This window comes from Peromyscus eremicus, chromosome 9, assembly GCF_949786415.1.
Source record: "Peromyscus eremicus chromosome 9, PerEre_H2_v1, whole genome shotgun sequence".
Classification (NCBI taxonomy): domain Eukaryota; kingdom Metazoa; phylum Chordata; class Mammalia; order Rodentia; family Cricetidae; genus Peromyscus; species Peromyscus eremicus.
The window spans coordinates 85,740,794-85,759,740 of record NC_081425.1 but is presented as its reverse complement, the minus strand read 5'-3'; the positions used below and the strand labels follow the sequence as shown (position 1 = coordinate 85,759,740).

The 18,947-nt window shown below is 43.6% G+C and overlaps 1 protein-coding gene across 1 annotated transcript in view; it reads right to left on the bottom strand.

Annotated features, from left to right (window-relative positions):
* The window catches only part of Cacna2d3 (calcium voltage-gated channel auxiliary subunit alpha2delta 3), an 827,473-nt gene that overhangs the window by 420,512 nt on the left and 388,014 nt on the right, over positions 1-18,947 (bottom strand). The window contains exons 6-8 of the mRNA XM_059274534.1: positions 10,664-10,795; positions 6,510-6,570; positions 6,271-6,421 (exon numbers count right to left, since the gene is read on the bottom strand). Of these exons, the coding sequence (XP_059130517.1) occupies positions 6,271-6,421; positions 6,510-6,570; positions 10,664-10,795 (344 nt within the window). The remainder of the gene's footprint in view (positions 1-6,270; positions 6,422-6,509; positions 6,571-10,663; positions 10,796-18,947) is intronic.

Genomic DNA, 18,947 nt, shown 5'->3' with positions numbered 1-18,947 from the left:
TTTTTCATGATAAAAAGTGCTTATCTCTCACACTGAAAGGGTCCTTCTGAACACAAATCAGGCCACCATGATCTTCACTAGACTATGTCTTAATATTGCTCTCTCTTCTTGAGAGACCATGTCCTTCTCTCAATCAACCAGCAATCAACCATGTCCCTCTCTCAGTCAAGCATGGCCAGGTAGCAACAAGCATATCACTACGTGTCTTCTCCTTCCTTCTGTTCAGTCTCTGTAAGCCTTTCCCATCTCTCCTCGTCCATAGGCACAGTACAATTCTCAGAAAGAAGGCTCTTAGGAAAGCCAAGCTGTAATCTCAATCCTTGAATGGCCAGAACACTCTTGGGAAGATTCTGAGAACAAGGAGATGGCCATGTAGTAGGAATCATATCCTCTGTGGGCTTGTGCACACCACAGCCTGAGGGATGGCCAGAGGCCAGCTTCCCTTTGGGTTCTAGATGATGCTAAGGTTCCTGAGCTTCATGTCAGAAGTCCAACTTGATGCAAGAGAACAGTACATCTTTCGGACTTGATGGGATAGACTATCAGTTGCCTAGACACTGGGATGAGGGAAGACACAGTAAGAGGGGAGAGACTTCCAGAAAGGTCTCCCATATCATCCTGGAAGCTGAGACTCCACATGATGACACATAGCTGACTGGATTTGTATGATATGGCCTGACTCTCTCAATGCAGTCCAATTCTTTTTCCCAGCACCATCCTGGCCCTGTTTCCCCTATATCCTCCCCATCCCAATAAGTTTCAGATACAGTCAGTTCTCTGCTGGAGTGTGGGTGTGGGTGGGTGTCTCACAACCTGAAAATGGCACTTGCTTTCTCAATAAACTCCTTCCTCCTTCCATCCCTGACCCAACCCGTGGCTAACGTCTATATCACTTCAAATACCTGCCTAGTCATCACCTTCTAAGACTGTCACCCATGGCTTGCATGCTCTATCTCTGTCGCTGCCAGGCTCCCTCCCACAAGGTGCTAGTTTCACTGTACCCTGAGCAATTGTTCCTGGGCTTCCCCACTAGACAGTCACATACTGTCTAGTATTTCAGGGTTATTGAGGCAGATGCCTTTCTTCTACAGCAGCCCAGCACCTAACACCGAGCACACATCAATGTCTATTAGACCCACTGATCACAATAGCAAAAAGGGGAAGAAGGAAAAAATGGAGGGAAACTCACTAATGACACAAAGCTGAAGAAAAATTCAAGTATAAAATTAAAAGAATAGAATTTGAAATAGAATTTACCCATTTCAAAACAACAGATTGATAAGCAAACAATAAAGGAATAAATAAGTATGTCCTAAAGAATCTGGAGTTTGACCAACAGCCCATATTAAAATCCTGGCTTGCTCATGGAAGCAATGGACGAAGCCCCATTGCTCCATTTTTAGGAAGCCGATGCAAAGGAGACTCAATTAAATACATTAACAGTTGCTGCTGCTGCTGCTGTGTTTTTAATGAAATGACCCTTAGGATGAAAATGGAGGAAATATGGAATGAAGCAGAGGAACCCACAATATTTTCACCAAGACAAGGTGTCCCAGGATCTTCTAGCTTACAAAAGTATCTTCTGAATTTAGACACACAACTGGCTGTAATTAGCAGTGCAGCCCCAACGAGCAAGGAGAGCAAACACTAAGCCATGCCTCAGTGTGGTCGTGATTGCTTTATAAAGGAAAGCCACAGCAGCGAGAGTGCTGGAGAGTCAGTTCTCAGAAAAACAACAACAACAACAACAACAACTGTGAATTAAAAACGGACTATCAGAATTTTCTAGGATGAACTAGCAAATGATTCTCTCCTCCATACCGTTTTACACAAACCTGGCCTGCAGGAGGCCTTTAAATTGATTTCACAAAATCGGCCCAGTTAATGTGGTGTTCGCTTAACGCCTGACCTAGGCTTCTTCTGTAAAATCATTTCTCAGCTCCCAGTAGCAGATGGAATTAGCATCCTCATTTTTATGATAATATTGTTCATTTAATGCATGGCTTGAAGGAAGACTTCAATGTGAATAAGAAAAAGTATGCTCTTTTCCTGTCATAATTTAACCTCAAACTTTAACTCCAACTGCACAAAACCCTTCTATTTCACCTGTGCTTTATACATTTCATCAGTTGATTCATTAGCTCTAGATAGATTTTTCAATATCCTGCCCATCAAAGATAAAACGAGGTTTATTTATCCATTCATGTTCATTCTCTGGAAAGACCCAGATCATGAGATCTTCGATATAATACAAAGACACACTTGACAATGAATTTAATGAAATGTAAAGAGGATTCAAATGGCCATGAAACATCTTTCCTACTATTTAAACATCACCCTGCCTTCCTGCATTATGACACTGAAAATCAAAGGCCATGATAATAAATTAGATTTGCCTAAACAAAACCCTACAGTGCATGAAGACTTCCAGCACTGAAAATGAGGAGTGTATTCTTGACTTTTTCTCTAAGATGCCTCCTCAAACATCTACCTGGCAAGTAAAAGAAGCCTGGCCATACAGCCAAGGCTGCCAAGGGAATGTCCTCTCGGGCAGTGGGATTCTGCAAGAACAACCCACTCAGGCATGCAGAGCATTCTGCGTAGAGGTGCAAACACCCTCATGTATGGCCCTGCAGCCGCTAGTTCTTGGGAGGCCCTCAAGCAAGTAACCATTTTGAACAGACTTAGAAAAACCCACACCATATTATGAAGACACACGTGCAAGGTGGGGCAGGAGGAAATGCTGCAGGAAAATAAGAGTTAGTAAAGAAAAACTCATGTGATGCACTGAGTGGCAGGAGACATAACTCAAGGGAATGCAAGTGACAGCTAGTCACCTCTGAATGGACCAAAGCTGGGGCTCTTCAACCATCAGTAAGCATGGCAAACTTACACCCTATTTGGTGGATACTGTGGTAAGACTAATGCAGTACTTTCTGGTATAGCAAGTTCATGTTTAGATATTATTCAATCAGACACATGCCCAACCTCATAAACATGCACTCATTATCTTCAGTGTGTTCCAGATCATGGCGAGCTTATCCACTGGAATACTCAAATAGATGAGAGAGCCTCAAGGCATAATAGGAACATAAATCTATAGCTAACAAAGAGGCTTGGGTAAACATCTAATGCCAGCTCTATGTGACAAATACATTTAATTAAAATAAGATAATAGAGACAAATTACTAGGTATTCTGTAGAATATGATCCTATTTGTAGAAAAATGATGTGGGCTTGGGTCAGCAGGATGGCACAGTGGGTAAAGCCACTGCTGCTAAGCCTAAGATCTGAGTTCAGTCCCCAGGACCCACATGCTAGAAGGAGAGAACAGACTCTTGAAGGTGGTCCTCTGACAGCCAAAGATACACACATACTAAAATGTAATACAATTTTTAAGTATGTGGAAGTATATGTAGAAAAAGTTGAAATAATTGTATCAAGTGGAAGAAGAATGAAAAAATCTGAATTGTTCAAAAAGACTTACCGGTTTTATTCATTCAAAAGCAATCACCATAGAAAGAGTTAATCCATTGCCTTCCAATGTGAATTCACTACTATATCTGATCCATTCACTTATACATTAGTGGAATGGAGATCACGATTCTATCATAAAGGTTCAAGTAAAAATATTCAGAGTTCCTAGTCATCACAATAACTCTGCAGATAGTCTTAATTCATGCTTAAAACTAATGGACAGATGCAAGATGACAGTTAATGTAACTGCCAATGGATTTCATTCTATAAAGGGATGATTTAAGGTAAAGAAAAATATTTCCCCCAACTATTCCATAATAGCTGGCTGTCTCTTTTAATTATCTTAATCACCCTCTCCTCATTATTGTGTTGACGCTGTATATCTTAATGAACTTACATAGATTATTTCACGTGATTGGTTGTATTAACTGAACAATAAACTCTTGACAGATAAAGGATGTAGGATGTAATTAGTTAGCTCCCCTTCTTCTGTGAATTCCTGATACTTCTGTGAGACATAATTAAAGATTAATAGGAAAGATAGTCTCGAATTTGCTGCTACTTATCTATAACTGCTCCAGGATATGTGAGCATCCGACCACATTTACATAGTCACGTGGAGGTTAGCAGCTAGGGGAAATCCTAATTAGAAAGCCAATGTACCCCTGATCTGAAAGCCTCCCTGCAAAGGGGTAGGCCCTGAATGCAATGTCTTCATGGTAAGATGGCCGAGGGGACTAGCTGCATCCTCTCCACTTCTGCAGAAGCGAGCTAGAGCATGGCAAGTCAGACCTTATGGAGGCTTCAGTGTGTGCTTCTGACTGCCAGTTTGAGACAGTGACTTACGCTGTTCCATGCCTCTGCCTTCATGCCATGGGCACAAGACTGAGGTCAAAGTTCAACATAATGAGCTACTGAGGATCAATGGGTGTGAGCTTCACACAGTGGGTACTCTTAGAGACTAGCGGTTCTCAACCTTCCTAATGCTGTGGCCCTTTAATACAGTTCTTCATGTTGTGGTGACCCCCAACTCTAAAATTATTTTGTTGCTACTTCATAACTGTAACTTTGCTACTGTTATGAATCCTAATGTAAATATCTGTTTTCTGATGGTCTTAGGCGACCCCTGTGAAAGGGCCATTGGACTCCCAAAGGAGTTGAGCCCCCACAGGTAGAGAACCACTGCTATAGACAGTAGCTACTTTTATTCAGCCCCTAGATATTTAAACTCCTACTGTTTGTCAGACATTGTCCAAGGGACTGGGCATACGCCGTAAACAACCTCTGCACTCCAGTAAAGTAATGGTTTTTTTCTTTTCCAATTGCTCTTCAAGAGTTTTAAAATTTTTATTAGACTTACTTATTTGGCAGATGCATGTGTGTGTATGTGCATGAGTATGAACATATATATATATATGTGCTGTGGGAAAGAAAAAGTGGTATTGTGCTGTTAGTTTATGAGTCCTGGGAATTGACTCATGGTTTGGCAAGCACCTTTACTCTCTGAACCATCTTGCTGGCACATCTCAATAGCTTTTTAAAATCTGTGGCTTTCAAGTCAGTTCCTTTGCTTTGTGGTTAGGCCTTTTAGTCTGGAGGTCTTGTCAGAAACACGTCGGAAGGAGAACCCGAGCAACACACTTGCCACTTAAACACTTGCCCTTGACCTAGAGAACACAAGTTGGTGACTTGTTTCTGCAGACAGCTGCCTTAACATAGGACTCCATGACAACACCCTGTCCAAAGGTATGGGAAGGCACACACAACAGAGCTGCATCACTACCAGAGCACTGTCCGAACTCCAATGGCCAAGCTCTGTGTTTCTTGCCACACTACCTCCACTGTTACCTACTACATGGAACATAGGATGTCCCAAACAGATAAATATGGCAAAACACACCTGTGCACCACATCCAAGTGCCCAGTTGAGCACTACAGGGTGGGAGAAAGTTCCCTGTGAGTACAATCTCTAAAAAGAGAGCAAGGTTTGTGAAACAGAAGGGATGTGATGATAATCATGTCAAAGAATGGTGGAGAACAAAAAGAATTACAAACTGCAATGGAATACATCTCTGGTTTGTTTTTTTTTTCTTTTTCTTTTGGGTTTTCAAGACAAGGTTTCTCTATGTAGTTTTGGTGCCTGTCCTGGATCTCACTCTATAGATCAGGCTGGCCCGAACTCACAGAGTTCCTCCTGGCTCTGCCTCCCAAGTGCTGGGATTAAAGGCGTGCGCCATCACTGCCCAGCAGAGCACATCTCTCTCTCTTGCATGTCTGTGTCACCGCCCAGCCATGGCTTGCTCTCTGGTTTCCACCTGCCAGTCTCAGGAACCCGAATACCTCACTGACACTTTAATCTCAGCTCTTGGAGAATACACCCAAGCCTGGCCCTACCTTCTGGGATGCTGAGGAGGGAAGACACTGTATTTATGAAGAGCAGACTATTCCCCATCTTTCAGTATCTTATCTTCCTGCTGTTACCATCATGGACATGGGATTGACCTGGCTTAAAATTCATTATCATGTGAGAAGTTCTGGCAGCCCATGGGACATCTTTGCTACATCTCTTCCCCAACATCCCAAGAAAGGCTGGAGAGGTCATTTGCTAACCTCAAAGAAACAATGAATTCCACAGCATTCTCAGTCTCTGGAAGACCCTCTACTGGCCCCAACTCAGTGAATTGCATGTGGGCATAACCAACCTTCATCCTCTGGTTCCCAGACCCTGGACACCCAACAGCAACAATGCAAATGACCCAAAGTGAAAAGAAAGCCCAAAGCAGGCACACTCACTGTGATGATGTTGAAGAAGTCATCGTCGCCCAGAGTGTCCAGAATCGAGGAGACTGTTTGCTTGGCGATGGTCAGGCGAAGTCCTTTCATGCTGCCACTGACATCCACTAAAATTACAACATCCTTTGGAGAAGTTGCTGCCTGGATGTACCTACGTGGAGGGAAAATTAAGTAAACATGAATTGTGGCCTCTCTAAATTTTCTCTCAAAATTGACTAAGAGGTTTAAGCGCTGCCTACCATTTTCTGTTCCTGCAGTCAAAGGCAATGACGCCATTCTCATCTGGTTCCCATTTAATCCCTAGAAGAAAAACGGGGGTTATGAGAAACCCTGAGACTTCAAATGGTTATTTGTAGTACTTCAAGGCTGCTCTGCTTTGCTGACCAAATAGATAGGGTGAAAATAATCACAGCCCAGGAGCTCCTCATTGGCTACACACCCAGCTCTGCAAAGTGCCCTCAGGTGGGAGCCCTGCAGCAAACAGGGCCTTAGCCCTTCCTCCTTCAGAAAGCTGAGGTGAATGGAGACAGCCTCAGCATGGTGCTGTCCATGGAGAGAGGATGTGACTCTAGCTCTCTTCACAGCTTCGGATAAAGACAGCCAAGACCATTGTTCACGGCCCAGCAAGGTGCTGAGGCTGCTGGCATCATTTAAAGGTCTCTAGGCAGTGTCTGGCCGCATCCCAGACCCCAGTGAGGTCATGTCTACAGCATGGGTTCTGACATGGTCCCACATCACAGTTGTTTCCTCCCTGCCCCCGTCTTAAAACTCAGACATTTGGCATGCCTTTCCACCTTAAACGAAACGACCCTAATTATTCTGCAAACTAAAGTTTGAATCCAGGCCTTGAAGCCAAAGCAATTTTTCCCATCTGTGAATCTGATCAAGCATCCTTAGACTCGTGGTTTGAAAACCAGCAAAGACACAACCAAGGGTGGCATTCTCCTTGTAAATCTGATTATTTTAAGAATGAGATTTTGTTTCAGGGCCAATAAGATGGCTCAGCAGGTAAAGGTATTTCCTCCAAAGCTTGACAATGTGAGTTTAGTTCCCCAAACCCACACAACAGCAGGAGAGAAGCACCTGACTCAAGCTGTCCTCTGACTTAACTGTGACATGTGTTCATGTATGCACAGACCCACATTCACAAACACATGTAATAAATAACCATATTCATTTTCATTCATTTAAAAATAAAAGAAGTACTGCTTTAAAACAAGTTAAGATGTCATCATTCTTGGCCAGCAGTGCTGCTCAGGGCTAGAGAACTTCAAACATATTTTGAAGGAAAAAAAAAAAAGGCAGAAAAGTTATTTTCATGGCTGAAATTCCTGATTTGGAGTGTAGCATTGACTGCTTCTTTTTCTTTTTCAATTCACCATGGCCAACATTCTTAATCATACCATGGTAATAACTGGCCGGGATAAGAGAATGTCTCCAAACTACTACACAGATAGCCTGGAGATGGTACTGTGTGTCCCACAGTGACACTGTGTTCTGCCCTCCTGGTACCTGCACTGGGGCCTACTTTAAAAGGCATAATAAGGGGTCATAATGTGATTTATTCTAAACTTATCCAGCACACTGTTTTGTGGAAGGTCAAGCATAGTTAGAATGGCATGATCCTCTTTTTTTTTTTTTTTTAATATATATAAATGCACCAACCCAGTCAAGGGGTTCAGTGGATGTTTCTTACATTCATCGTGTGTGTCGTTAGTGCCTGTGCATATCCATAGACATGGTGGGTCATCCACCATCACTCTACGGCTCTGTCAATCTTCTGCCTATTACATCCTTACTGCTGTATGCTCTCCCAAAACTTCTCAGAAAGGACTAGGGGTGCAACTCTCCGCATCCACACAGGAACCGATGACAGTGGTGTTTTTCTAAAAGTCCCTATCAGATTAGTCTGCTGGAAAGCTAGCAAGGAATACAATACCAGCACAAAAGCAGATACAGAAAAGGATGACCTTGTGCAGATCAACTTGATACAAACTAGAGTCACCCAAGGGGGTCTCAGTGGAGGGACAGCATACAGACACTCAGAAAGAAATTACAGGTACCCACAGTGCCAGGGCAGATAGATGCCTGGGGGTCATCAATAGGCAAAAGATGTACTAAGCTTGAGATGTTGCATTACTTTACCAAGGGTGCTGTAACTAAAAACTACCTGAGAGGTGGCTTAGTAGTCTTGTATTCTAGACATACACAGTTCAGGGAGCTTTTATCCAAACTATTGAAGCACATGCTCCCTACACCCCACCGAGATCCTCAGTGAAAAATTCTGCAAGGTAGAAGACAAAGTTCCTCATTTTAAGGTGATCACATGACAGAGAAACAGGACATTGCCAAGTGCTGGAACCCACCAGTTCTCTAAAACAGCACATGCAACTTCAAGTTGCTGGAGCTTGGTTTCATGGGGTCTCTGTCACTTGCAACCCCAATTTCTGATAAAGGTGTTTTTCTCAAAAGAGAGCTTCTCAAGGTCAAACTGGGGAACTTGACCTCTGCTACCTAATTTCCAGAAAGTCCTCATTCCAGGCTTGTAATAAACCTAGGACTCTGGATACACTTGTGAGAATGAAGGAAATCTCAACCTGCCTAAGGTCAGATACATTGGTACCAATTGGTGCTTTACAATATGGTGAAAATGGACAGAAGCATCCTAAGATGAAAAATAAGGATGCTTCCCTTCATTGTATGAGCAGGAGGCAAGAGATGAGCTCTGTCTGGAACCAATTCCAGAGCCAAGTGGCTATATGACATCATTCAAGGCAACTAAATATCTTCAGCAGACTGTAGCCATGTATTAACTAATGCAGAAAAGATACAGGCATTCTATGGAGTCAAAATCCTGCCAAGAATATCACAAAAGAACTGCAAGCATTTTGACTAAACCAATTTGACTAACAGAAGTTTCATCTCTTAATAAATCTCCTGATTACATGAGCCCTTTATGGGGCCTCCCTTTGTTTTCCAAGGCCCTTGCAACTGTACTTTAAGAACTTTTTGTTGGTGGAGACACCTGATGATTTGTGGCTTCTACTTATCTTCTCCACCCTCCTTCCAATGCCACATGGTCAGATAGCCAGCTATCCAGGTGGCTACTAGGCGGGTTTGTTTGCCCGCCATGTTACAGCCTTTGTACACCAAAGTTGCTCTGTTACAGCCTTTGTACACCAAAGTTGCTCTGTTGAGCACATCAAGGCAGATTGCAATTTGGTGACATTGAAATTTTAATGGTCCACTGTTTATTATAACATTATCTGTAATAGGATGCTTATTGCTTAAATGGCTGTGAGCTCCACGAGGCAGCATGTGTACCCTGCTGAACAGGGCCCTTGGGAACCATTGAATAATCTGGTGAGGCAGATGCCCCCAGCAGGCAAGGCTCAGGCCACAGATGCTGTGTGCAGGGCCAACAGCTCCTCGAGGCGGAGGCTGATGGTGTCTGTGCAGCAATATCGAAAGACATCAGGTGCCTAGTCTTACTTAATGAAAACATAAAAGCCTCCACTTAATTGCTCCAAGATTGTGCAGTGTGTGTGTGTGTGTGTGTGTGTGTGTGTGTGTGTGTGTGTGTGTGTTTCTCCTTTCTTTTAGGTTGAGCTTGTTAATTCCTACAGCTGTGATGCTCTGGAACAATTGCAGCCTCAAGTCCTGTTTTCACAACTTGTAAGCAAAATTAAAACTTCCCTTTTTAATTAAAATTTAAGCCAAGCTAGAATTAAAACCCAACTGCAAAGCAGAAGCCCAGGAAAGCCCCCGAAGGAACACCTGTTCCATAGGCATGACAGACAAATGGTGGGAACATACTGACCTGGGGAGTTGTTGGGGGCCTCTCTAGAGGGGTGTCACCATCTGCTGCCATGCTTTGACTCTTTCAACCTCTAACTCCAAGGTAAGCCACCTCTGGAGTCGGGGAGCCCAAGTGCACATTCTATATTGTTTATACCTTTTAGTCATGATTTAGCCCCATATAGTCAACTTGCTCTACTAACCCTGACAACAACGATCTTAACAGCAACAACAGTGGACGTCATAATCAGAAACCAAGCTCTTGTCTGGGAAGACTAAATGTGGTACATCTCACAGCCCAGTTCTTTGCTTTGATTAATTGCTCTATGAATTAATTTACTGAGAAAGATGCTGAAGCCACACACAGTTTCTGTTATCAATGCAGTGTGTGTGTGTGTGTGTGTGTGTGTGTGTGTGTGTGTGTGTGTGTACATACACACAGGCATCTCCCTTTTGCTCCTATTCTGTACCCTGACAACAGGATCCAATCTTTCACTTTCTTCTAAGGGAAGGGAAAAAAACTATTAAGCAGGAATCTGAAGGGAATTACAGCATCACTCACCGAAGCCATGGCAGTCAACTTAGGCACACTCACCTGGGTACTGCCTGAAAAATCCCTTTGCACTTCCAAAGTATTGCCAGATGAGAGATGGGTCCCGGTCAAAGTTATCTACAAAGACTTTGTTTAGGGATTCAGACCAGTAAACGCCATTGACAATTGCAGGATCTGAAAATAAAAAAAAAAAAAAGAGCCACATTAGGAAGCAGAGGGAACGAGATCACAGGTACCACATTTCCTGACCCACTCACGCAGGTGGCCATCAGTGCAGATACTGAAATGTTGAGACCCAGAGAGTCTAGACACTTGAGATGGTGTCCCTATACAGCTCTCTGAGCCACCCAAGAGCCTCCATGGTGCCACCTTACTCAAACTGCATATCCTTGTATTAGTAATATTTAATTTGACAGAGAACATGGCTCTTCAAAAAGCAGAGAGGTACACTTAGCATCAGAAAACACAAAAGAATGTGTTTTCTCTTGCTGTAATCACCTCAGCCAACATGGTCCTACTCCAGTTTAGAATACCTCACAAACTCTCTCCTTCTACTAAGTAGAGTGTGAGCCCTGGAAGGAAAGAAGCCACCTCTTGCCATTCATCCTTTGTCCTATAAATATTCACGTGGCTGGATGAAAAACTGGAATGACAAACCAATGGACAGAGGGGTTGACAGGTGGGTTGGTAGACAATTGATGGATAAAACAAAGTTGTTTTTCAGAAACCTGATCTGGGCACTGTGGCACCCATGGAACACAGGAGGCAGAAGCAAGAAGGTCGCAGGTTCAAGGCCAGCTTGGGTTTGAACCCAAACAGCCTGAGCGCCATAGTGAGACTCTTTCTAAAAAAGACTATTACTTTTCCATCCTGTAGTTCCATTAACAGATCTCTTTTCCTCACCTTAAAAGTCCAAAGTAATACTTCGTGTTTTCTTCACATATTTAAAAGATGAGAGCAAAGAAAAAGAAAGAGAAATAAAGAAATGTTCACCTACTGGCTAAAGAAGGTAGATCATCAATGGTGATTTGTGGACTGTCTACCTTTTCCTTATTTCTCTTTACTCCTGAAGACAATGTTTCAGAACGAGGCACTGCTCAGCCACAATCAGTTCAAAAAGGAATTACTATTTAGCCCTGGTGTGAAGAGGTAAGGATAGCAACATGATGAACATACAGGCCAGGAAAAGTGGAGGAGAGCTGCTTCCTGTTCCCTGCCCATGGAAGACATGGGGCTTACTTTCTTCTGTCCCCTACAACTGTCCTCTAGGCAGGAACTCATAGGGCACTGGACAGCACAGAGACTGGAACTGTGGCAAGAAGAGGGGCCTTTTCCTAAACTGCGTCAGCCACTGATAGGCAAACCTCTGGCCTGTGCTTTCATTATAGACAAAATAGTGATAATACGGCCCACAGTAGAGGCCCACTTGAAAAGTTCAGCACAGCTTCAGGAAACAGCTAATGGTAGAAAGCACCCACAGAGCTATTCCACTGACCCAAAGGTCAGACCCCTCTCTGTAGTTGGTTTCTTTTACTCTTTGGGGACCTGCCACCCAGCTCCCAAATAAATATGTGGAGACGTATTCTTATTTATGAATGCCTGGCCTTAGCTTGGTTTGTTTCTAGCTAGCTTTTCTAACTTAAATTATCCTGTTTCTCTTTACGTTTTTCCTCTTAGCTTTTTACCTTTCTTTAATTTATATATCTTTCTTTCCTTCTTACTCTGTGGCTGGCTGGGTGGCTTGGTGGCTGGGTGGCTAGGTGGCTGGCCCCTGGCATCCTCCTCTCTTTCTTTTCTCACTCCTAGCTCTTCTTCTTCAAGCCTAGATTTCTCCTCCTACTTATTCTCTCTGCCTGGCAGTCCTGCCTATTTCTCTCTCCTGCCTTGCTACTGGCCATTCAGCTCTTTATTAGACCAATCAGGTGTATTAGACAAGCTAAGTAATACGGCTTTACAGAGTTAAACAAATGCAACATAAAAGAATGCAACACATCTTTGCATCATTAAACAAATATTCCACAGCTTAAACAAATGTAACACATCTTAAACTAATATTCCACATCTCTCCAGAGTCTCCTGTGGAATTCATAGCAATCCCACACAGTATGCTTATTCCAAGGACTCCTGGCACTCTACAGGTGAGAGGGATAAGGACAGATTTTTGTCATCCTGGCCTTAGGTTGCTTAGTATACAAATGGAAAAAAAAAATCATTCTGAAAATACACCCAACAATGAACTTCACTGACAGGGAAACTGATTATTATTAGCCCATGGAACATAAGATGTTAACTTTTAATTGCTATGTCAACACACTAGAATATCCTGGAAAGAGTCTCAATGTGGGACTGGCTAGATCAGATTGGCATGTGGGCATATCTGTGGGGGATTGACTTGGTTAAATGAATTGATATGGGAAGACCCAGCCAATGGTGGGTGGACCCATCCCTTGGATTTGAATCCTACACTGTTTCCCAGTAGAGAAAGTGTGCTAAGAAACAGGCTTGCATGACTTTCTTCTCTCTCTCTGCTCGTGACTGTGAAATGACTGGCTGCCTCAAGGACTGCCACCTTGGCCTCCCTGCTAAGATGGAATATTACATGGAATTGTGAGCTGAAATAACCCTCTCTCCTATAAATTATTTTTATCGAGGTATTTTTTCAAACTAGAACCACACCCCACCTCTCCTCCATGCCTGCCCACAGCTAGCTGTCCTTCCTCAGTTGGCCACCCTTAATATGTTTCCTAGACAGATCTATAATCGGCAACTGGGAGCTGGTGGGCCTGGGTCTTGCCTGATTATCTCACCTCCACCTTGCTCTAATCTTTCAGATCACGTAGGCCATTGGGACTCTTGCTCTCATCTCCAAAGTACATGTTGTAACTCCTGTAACTATAATCAACCACATCATAGCCTGGGAGTGTGAACATGACTGATTCAATCTTATACCACAGAATACTTTTGAGAAAGGCTTTGTCCTTGCAATCCTGGAGAACAAAGCCACTTACTATTCCTGCCCAAGCTTGACAGCAATTATTGTGACTCACTCCTGGCTGTAAAAGCCACTTATATGAGCCCACAAACATGCAAATACAATAATGACTCCACAAAACCCATGGCTTTCACCTCCATCAATGGACTTAATTATATCAGAATCATATAAAACCTTACCACAGTCAGAAGCAAAAAAAAAAAAAATCTCCTTTACTAGCTCATTGTCTCAACATGTTGCAGAACTCAGTTCTTTTCAGTTGGACCATGCTTGCTTTGGGACTGGTTCAGTTGTATAATTGTGACTCCTTTATGGATAGAAAAGGGATGCTCATCCTTCCAGGTGGGTGGTCCTAGAATTCCAGGATTTCCACCCATGAACAATCTCTGAGATGCAAAGGTAACCCCCGATCTGAAGGCCACTCCATCCCATTTATTTGTACACTAAATCTTTCTCTGAAGTCACGATTCTTTAAGAAAAGGGAGATTTGACTTTCCAAGGGCATACTAATGGGAAACTAGGAAAGATGACCTGCTTGAAATAGGGGGAGGATTATATGCATTCATGTGATTTGATATTTGAGATAACACTTTCCTTGGCATGTAAAATCACCACTATGGGTGTATTGATTCCAGAGGCTCCTTTCATGGGCAGTTTTAATAGATGGGAAAGCCTTGAAGAGCTACCTATTATTACCGTCAGCAAAGAGACAGAAATAGATACAAAGTTTGCACAAGGCATTCAAATACCTAAGCCAGAACAGACACACAGACACACAGACACACAGACAGACACAGACACACACACACACACACACACACACACACCTTGATTAATGATGGTTTCTCAATATCAGTGACCTACAACAGAAATCAATAACTCAAGGGTAAGTAAAAGCTGCCCATCTACCCTTCCTCAGGGCCCCAGCCCCTTCGACTAGCCATTGAGGAAAAAGTAGCTGTCATTCTGGGGTGGGACCAGTACTCTAGCCTCATAGGCCTTCTATGGGAGCTGAGGAGATGACTGTCTTTACTGTCTTGTAGTCATGTGTGAATTCTCAACATCCTCTCATGCAACAAGCTAAGCATTTCCTTGTACATGTTTGGTTTCAAAGCTTGTCTGCATTCCCTTTGCCTCATTTAGGATGGCTTACATCTTCCTCTCTAACCACTACAGGGGTCTTATTCAGAACATCCACTGTCTTCCTCTCTAACCACCACAGGGGTCTTATTCAGCATATCCACAGTCTTCTTCTCTAACCATCACAGAGGTCTTATTCAGCATATCCACTGTCTTCCTCTCTAATCATCACAGGGGTCTTATTCAGCATATCCACCACCTGCTCTAATAAATGATTCTAGACCTGGTGGCCCTAACAACAGAATTTCATTCTTTTATGATTCTGAAAGCCAGTCCAAAGCCAAGGTGTGGCAGGGCTGATTTCCTTGGGAGCCTGTGAGGAAGAGTCTATCTTGTGCCATGCCACTCTCCTAACCTCCTTGTGCTCCACAATAACTCGGCATTCCTCGGTTTCAGACAGCATGACACGGGCCACCCTTCTCAGTCTCTGGGCCAAATACCTCCCTTCTTCTCCTCATAAGGACACAGGTAGACATCAAGTCCAGATCTCACATCCTAATAAGCTCACATCTGCAGATATGGGAGGTTAAGGCTCAGACGGGTTTGGAGGCCACTATTCCACATGGTACACATACTCTGAATTATTTTCCACAATATACTCCCACTTCACAGCTTGTATATATTTTTATATGTACGAGTGCTTTGTTTCCATGTATGTCTGTGCACCAAATATGTGCCTGATACCTGAGGCAGCCAGAAGTATCGGATCCCCTGGGACAGAAAATCACAGGTAGTTGTAAGATACCATGTGTGTTATGTGAATTGAACCCAGGCCTTCTGGAAGCACAGTCAATACTCTTAACCACTGAGACATCTCCCCAGGCCCCTGTACATATCATTTTTACGATTTGAGTTTAGTAAGCGCAGGACTTTTTGTAGTAAAGCACTTTTAAAGGTCTCACTCTTTACTTCTGCAGCAACAATTCTAATTTTCATGTCAAATTATTTGTATGACCTTTGTTGATGAGTCCTGTCTATATTGCACCAAAATACATCCTTCAAATGTAGTTTTTGAAATGTGTCTGTGTATGGAATGCCTGTATACATGCTTGCGGGTGCACATTTATGTGCTGGTGTGCACACGTGTACACATGCGTGTGGGAGCAAGAGGTTGAAGCTGGGTGTTTTTCTTGATCTCTCTCTACCTTATTCACTGAGGCAGCATATTTCAGTTGAACCCAGAGCTCACCAACTTGACTAGTTCAGCTGGCCAGCATGTTCTGAGAATTCTGTCTCCATGCCAGAATTATGGGCAGGCTACCATGCCCACTTAGTATTTGCCTGGAAGTTGGGGATTCGAACTCTAGTCCTCACACATGCACAGTAAGCGTTTTACTCGCTGAGCCATCTCCTCAGCCCCAAAGTCATTCTCCTAAATGTCAAGCATATACACCCAAACCAAGATTTTCGGCGCAATAAAGCATGTTTCCAGATAACAAGGCCATTCTTCCCACTGTTCCTCTCCACCTCACACAACCTTTTTGTGCATGTCTGTCTATACAAAGTCCAGAAAGAACACTAGTCCCGCCTCCCTGATGAGATACAGCCACCCCCAACATGTCAAGAACGTTTAGCTTTTACCCGAACAGGGGCTAGGAGATGCCTGGAGAGAGTGCTGCCACCTTTGTGGTACATCTCTGCTTTGTATCTAAAGAGCATCTTCCCCATCCCTGGCTTGTCTCTGTAATATATCAGACATCCCAACAACAAACAGCCTTTCAGTTCCAAGTCTATCAAGTGCTTAGTAGAGCAAATGGGCCATGAACGACACATCATAAATAGAGGCTGATCCTTATCCTGTCCATTAGAAAACACATCAACACGGCCCCTGGAAGAGCTCTCCGCTTTCATCCTTTCTCTGTATCAGAGTTGCTGGGCAACATCATTGGGAAGCAGCCCAACCATCGGACACTCAGGCTCTAGAGTGGAGTCCCAGAATTGAGCTCGCACTTGACATTTGACAGCTAGTGGCCTGGAACTTGGGGCTTCACTTCCCCAAGTGGCAGGTACCTCCACTTAGGGCAGAGAGATGTGAGCAGCTCTTCCTGAAGTGCTGCTAAGACAAAGCATGCAATGATCTCAGGAGTGGAAGCGCACTGTACATCATTTGACTGCATAACTGTCCCAGGACTGTGGTGACTCTCTAATCCCACACTTGAGTTCAGCTGTCCACAGATTGTGCAGGTAAGTCAGGATCAGTCTCTTCCTTAAATTCTCGAGGCAAAGTGCTCTGACAATTCTCTTTTATTCATATGACAAAGGTCTCGCAACCACTTACCATAATAGGGATTTATCATGATTTGGATATGAAGTATCCCACAAAGGTCCATTTACTGGATGCTGAGTCCTCATCTGATGGTACTTTTTTTGGGGGGGGTTTGAGACAGGGTTTCTCTGTGTAGCTTTGCACCTTTCCTGGAACTCGCTTTGTAGACCAGGCTGGCCTCAAACTCACAGAGATCCGCCTGCCTCTGCCTCCCGAGTGCTGGGATTAAAGGTGTGCGCCACCACTGCCCGGCCTGTTGGTACTCTTTAAGAGGTTTTGAAAACTCTGGGTCACGGGTCCAGTTGGAGGAAGTAAGTAGGTTAGTGGGGGCATATCGTCAAGGGCTATGTCTTGCCTGAGCTACTCTTTGGCTCCTTCTTTGCTCCCTGACTGCTTTGAAGTGGCCAACTTTGTTCCTTCCTGCCTTTCTCACCATGGTGCTCTGCTTGCCATAGCCCAGAGACAACAGCCATCAAGCATAGACTGGGATCTCTAAAACAAAAGCCAAAGCAAACATTCCTTCCCTGGAGGTTCCATTAGGGATTTTGCCAGTGGTGACAAGAATCCAGACAGTTCTGTCTCATGAGGAAACAACAAAGAGAACTTCAAAGAGAAATAAGTGTAGTGAAGAAAACAGAAGGAAATAGGTCAGAAAGTTACTTTGGATGAGAAGGAAGGGGGAGAACTCTTGGAGGCGACATCTGAATGCTGAGAAGGTCCCTAAGCATTAATTCAGCCAGGGCTTGGTAGAAGGACAGAGTTCTGAAACAGTGATCTGAAAAGAAACCAGGTAGAGCAGGAAGAGGGTGCTGCTGGGGATAGTGAGGGGTAGTATAAGCTGAGGCTGGGGGATGCACAGGCTCTAGAAGGGATTTTTAGCTGAATGGTGAAGTTCCCAGCCAAGTACACATTCCCTAACAGATAATGCCCTGCCTCCACCATGCCAAGGCTCATCCTGCCTGGATTCCTGGTCCTAAATCAAATTTATTTCTGAAATCTATTGTGAGCATAACCGCTTCCTCTTCCCAGGACGAGCAATCAGAATCTTCACGCCTATCTCAGTGCCTGGATTTCCTCTCCAGACCTCCGTAGTCTGGTACACACTTGATTTTCTTCTCCCAATACCCTTTATTCTACTATAAATTAGCAGAACTGAATTCTTTTAACTTGTCATTTCCTTCCACAAAATCTGGGTCCATTAATAGGGAATCCGGGTGAACATAAATGGATATAGAATTACATAGAAATTGCTCTTTTCCAAAACCATTGTTGGAAATAAAGAGTCTGAGCTTCAGATGCTGCAAGTCTGGTGCAGGGCTGCTCTTCAGGAAGGTGTATCGTACCTTGGACTTGGTGACAGATAGAATCTCAGGCTTGCATAAATAAAACTCTTAGCAGCCGAGTACCACCTAGACATGTAATTACACAGGAATGAGGAGCCAGGGGACTGAGCCTATATAGCTGGTCTCCAGGGCCCGTGCTGGACCACCTTCAGAAAAATAGTTGGAAATTTTTATACCTCTATTTGAGCAAGTAAATAGCATCTCCCTCACTCATTCTTACTAGATCATGTATTAAATAAGAGAGAGTCTGATGCTAATTATCCATCACTTCTATCTTACAGAGCATACTATTGCATGTGGGCTGAATTATAAAACAGGTTTATTTGCCAAACATTTGTGGTCCCACTAAACTTCATGATAGGCTAGATGTTAAGTGTAGGTTACTTTTCACGAAGATGGAGTCAATTTCTGGCAGTCCTGGGGCCAGAGGGACAAAGAGGATCTGTGGTGCCATGCTAAAGAACCCTGGATGGGGTTGGGAAGCAATGGTTTGGCAAATTCCCAAGAATGCTCTAGATTCTCCTTGCATGTTGTCTCACTGTGTAAGTTTGGGGGATTAATTCCCCAATGTATTTTCATTCCATT